The 4,151-nt window shown below is 39.8% G+C and overlaps 2 protein-coding genes across 4 annotated transcripts in view; both read left to right on the forward strand.

Moving 5' to 3' along the window:
- The window catches only part of LOC104771987 (regulator of nonsense transcripts 1 homolog), a 10,389-nt gene extending 6,238 nt beyond the window's left edge, over positions 1-4,151 (forward strand). Inside the window, exons 4-15 of one of the 3 annotated variants that reach the window (XM_019242379.1) lie at positions 26-71; positions 149-319; positions 456-506; positions 686-781; positions 2,777-2,827; positions 2,911-3,029; positions 3,131-3,213; positions 3,377-3,498; positions 3,578-3,649; positions 3,731-3,802; positions 3,899-3,965; positions 4,130-4,151. In XM_019242379.1, coding sequence (XP_019097924.1) covers positions 26-71; positions 149-319; positions 456-506; positions 686-781; positions 2,777-2,827; positions 2,911-3,029; positions 3,131-3,213; positions 3,377-3,381 — 622 coding nt within the window. In that variant the 3' untranslated portion in view covers positions 3,382-3,498; positions 3,578-3,649; positions 3,731-3,802; positions 3,899-3,965; positions 4,130-4,151. Of the gene's footprint in view, positions 1-25; positions 72-148; positions 320-455; positions 507-602; positions 782-2,776; positions 2,828-2,910; positions 3,030-3,130; positions 3,214-3,376; positions 3,499-3,577; positions 3,650-3,730; positions 3,803-3,898; positions 3,966-4,129 lie in introns of those variants that run through there. The other 2 variants (XM_019242380.1, XM_019242381.1) reach the window with 2 other exon arrangements.
- On the forward strand, positions 1,128-2,570 carry LOC109131404 (regulator of nonsense transcripts 1 homolog). The gene is made up of 5 exons (XM_019242383.1): positions 1,128-1,509; positions 1,702-1,953; positions 2,031-2,201; positions 2,338-2,388; positions 2,485-2,570. The coding sequence occupies exons 2-5, from the start codon at positions 1,885-1,887 to the stop codon at positions 2,560-2,562; spliced, it is 369 nt and encodes a 122-aa protein (XP_019097928.1). The 5' UTR covers positions 1,128-1,509; positions 1,702-1,884; the 3' UTR covers positions 2,563-2,570.

A 4,151-nucleotide genomic window follows, 5' to 3' on the forward strand; every position in this document is an offset into this window, starting at 1 on the left:
ATATGAACTGGGACCTAAGTCAGTGGTGTCCCTTGATTGACGATAGGTGTTTCCTCCCCTGGCTTGTTAAGGTTAGTTTCTGTCCTTGCATTTTTCTTCTTTTCAAGACATGCTCATGTGAGAGCTATTATTAACTCTTGTTTTACAGGTCCCATCAGAGCAGGAACAGCTGCGGGCATGCCAAATTAGCGCACAGCAAATAAACAAGATAGAGGAATTATGGAAGACAAATCCGGATGCTACTCTTGAAGACTTTGAAAAACCTGGTGTAGACGATGAACCTCAGCCTGTTCAACCTAAGTATGAAGATGCATATCAGGTATATATTTTCTCAGCCTTATATGGAAAAAAAAAAGTAACTCTTTGTTAGAGAAACCGCAAGTTCATCATGCCAAATTACTGGATGTAGTCAGTCTTAGTATTATTCTTTACACTTATCCTTTCTGGTGGTTCAGTATCAAAATGTGTTTGCACCTCTAATCAAGCTTGAAGCAGACTATGAGAAGGTGTGTATTTAGTAATTCATAGGTTTTTTGGGGATTATTTTTCATGTCCCATTTATACTTGTTATGTTGGGGCTTATCATCTTGATTCTGCTGTAGATGATGAAAGAGTCTCAAAGCAAGGAAAACCTCACAGTTCCCGATTTGATTAGAACATTTCCCGATTTGAACTTTTGATGCAGGAGGAAAATGAATTACGATTGGTGCCGGGTGATGAACTACGTCTGCGCTACTCAGGAGATGCTGCTCATCCAGCCTGGCAATCAGTTGGACATGTGGTATACCTCTTTCTCGGTTTTGTTAGGTTTACACAATATTTGTTNGTGTTGTGCAGGTGAATATCATGTTTTTCTCTTATTTCAAGTATCTTGGTGGTTTCCTTTTTAGTGTCTCGTTTAATGTCTTACATAATTTCCTGTAACAACCTTACAAAAAATTGCAAGTTGTAGTTTAATGAGGTCTTATTTGGCTAATATATTATCGGGTCCTATATTATCCTATTTCTTTTCCTTCATGTTTCTAATTCATATATGTATATCTAACTAAATTAATACATTGGCTGCTTCTCTCCTAATTGAAACCGAACTTGACCTTTACTTACTTTTCTATGCTGGTGCAGAGGTCATAGTTTTGGTCTGATTCTATTTCCATTGCTGACGCTTCCAATCGTGGTGGAGGAGGAGCTGCCGTGGATCATCATTCCGAGGCTTCGTCTCCTTCTTCCCTCTCTGCCGGTGCCGGAAATGGTGCAAAAGCGGGACGTGGTGGTGTTAGTAGTAGTAGTCAGGTTGATGCATTGGCCGCTGGTATCGGAAATTTGAACTTCGAGGAGACTGGAGATGATGATGGTTTCGATTATGGTCAGAATGATTTCACGGAGCACGCTTGTAAGTATTGTGGTATCTCGAACCCTGCTTGCGTGGTTAGGTGTAATGTGGCTTCCTGTAGAAAGTGGTTCTGCAATTCAAGGGGGAACACCTCGGGCTCGCATATTGTGAATCATCTGGTTAGTAATCTGTTTTTTTTCTTTCTCGTCCTTCCTTTGTGGAATTCATTTTTATGGACGTTTTGTGGTTAAGGCTGATGATGGTATTATGTATCTAGTTTGGTTTGTTTACTGCACCATTGTTATGAGATATTCTGTAATCGATGAATTTACCCTTCTAAACAATATTTCCTTCTGTTGGTTATTTTTAAGGTTCGAGCTAAACACAAGGAAGTTTGTCTCCATAGAGACAGTCCACTAGGGGAAACAATTCTTGAATGCTACAACTGTGGGTGTCGAAATGTCTTTCTCCTCGGTTTCATCTCAGCAAAGACAGACAGTGTCGTCGTCCTTCTCTGTAGAGATCCTTGTTTAAATGTTAATGCCCTCAAGGATATGAACTGGGACCTAAGTCAGTGGTGTCCCTTGATTGACGATAGGTGTTTCCTCCCCTGGCTTGTTAAGGTTAGTTTCTGTCCTTGCATTTTTCTTCTTTTCAAGACATGCTCATGTGAGAGCTATTATTAACTCTTGTTTTACAGGTCCCATCAGAGCAGGAACAGCTGCGGGCATGCCAAATTAGCGCACAGCAAATAAACAAGATAGAGGAATTATGGAAGACAAATCCGGATGCTACTCTTGAAGACTTTGAAAAACCTGGTGTAGACGATGAACCTCAGCCTGTTCAACCTAAGTATGAAGATGCATATCAGGTATATATTTTCTCAGCCTTATATGGAAAAAAAAAAGTAACTCTTTGTTAGAGAAACCGCAAGTTCATCATGCCAAATTACTGGATGTAGTCAGTCTTAGTATTATTCTTTACACTTATCCTTTCTGGTGGTTCAGTATCAAAATGTGTTTGCACCTCTAATCAAGCTTGAAGCAGACTATGAGAAGGTGTGTATTTAGTAATTCATAGGTTTTTTGGGGATTATTTTTCATGTCCCATTTATACTTGTTATGTTGGGGCTTATCATCTTGATTCTGCTGTAGATGATGAAAGAGTCTCAAAGCAAGGAAAACCTCACAGTTCCCGATTTGATTAGAACATTTCCCGATTTGAACTTTTGATGCAGGAGGAAAATGAATTACGATTGGTGCCGGGTGATGAACTACGTCTGCGCTACTCAGGAGATGCTGCTCATCCAGCCTGGCAATCAGTTGGACATGTGGTATACCTCTTTCTCGGTTTTGTTAGGTTTACACAATATTTGTTCTGTTAGTAGGGTGGATCCTGTAATTGATATAGTGTTTAGGTCCTTAACGATTTTAAAAAATCCTCCAGATCAAGCTAACGGCACAAGAGGAGGTTGCTCTTGAACTCCGAGCTAATCAGGTTAGTTTAATTCCATTGTTAGTTAGCTTTGCTCTTGACATCAACATGTAGAGATATGTTCAACCTTACTTACTCGTCTGCAGGGAGTTCCGATTGACGTGAACCATGGATTCAGTGTTGATTTTGTTTGGAAAAGTACAAGCTTTGATCGAATGCAGGGAGCAATGAAGAACTTTGCGGTATATGAAACAAGTGTGAGTGGGTAAGTTCGTCAACGGAAAGCCTATCTCCTTCTTGGTGCGTGTCCGTTTGTCACTTCATGCTAATTTAACCACTAAATCACTCTGTTTGTATTCTTTGAAGTTATATTTACCATCAGTTGCTCGGACATGAAGTTGAGGCGCAGATGGTTCATAACACACTACCTAGACGTTTTGGGGTACCTGGTAATCAATTGCTTTCAAGTTCACAAAGAATGTTTCTCGTAACTGTCTTCTTGGAACTTTCAGAATCGTTTTGGAGCCCATTTACTTTGGTAACAAAATGAGTAATTAATATCTGTTATCTATAAAACGGATTTATAACAGGTTCTATCGTATCATTGAGCAGGTTAATGCGGCAAAAAGTGTCCTTCAGAAGCCCATCAGCTTGATCCAAGGTCCGCCTGGCACGGGTAAAACTGTAACTTCTGCAGCAATTGTGTATCACATGGAAAAACAGGCCAGGGACAGGTAAAGCTGTTTTTTATCGACCCCCTTAAGATGCTTTTTGTAAGTTGACTACCAGATATTTATTATTACTGCATGACAGGTTCTCGTTTGTGCCCCAAGTAATGTTGCTGTAGACCAACTAGCTGGAAAAATTAGTGCTACTGGTTTAAAGGTAAACTCTTGAACCTCCGCGGTCCAGTTTATCTATAAAAGGTTATACTGCTTCTTTTGAATCTTCCTACTATGATGTCAGGTTGTTCGCCTTTGTGCAAAATCAAGGGAGGCTGTAAGTTCTCCTGTAGAGCATTTAACCCTTCACTACCAGGTTAGTAAACGTGGTGACACGCTGTAACTCTCTGATTCATTCTGTCCCTTTTATCTTCTTTTTTTGAAGATAATTCATATAAGTGGTTGCTTTCAGGTACGACATTTGGACACATCTGAGAAGAGCGAGCTGCATAAGCTACAGCAGTTGAAAGATGAACAAGGTCCCGCATTTTCAACTTGTTGACATCTTCAAATTTTCATTTACATTTCTATTGCCGTTTCTTGTAATTGATCTGATGAACTTTCTTGTTGTGCTTGCACCCTGTGACAATTGAAGTGATCATAGCTTTTAAACTATTTGCTTTTTGTATTTTATTATCACTAGGTGAGCTGTCGAGCAGTGATGA

Source organism: Camelina sativa, chromosome 20 (assembly GCF_000633955.1).
Source record: "Camelina sativa cultivar DH55 chromosome 20, Cs, whole genome shotgun sequence".
NCBI lineage: Eukaryota > Viridiplantae > Streptophyta > Magnoliopsida > Brassicales > Brassicaceae > Camelina > Camelina sativa.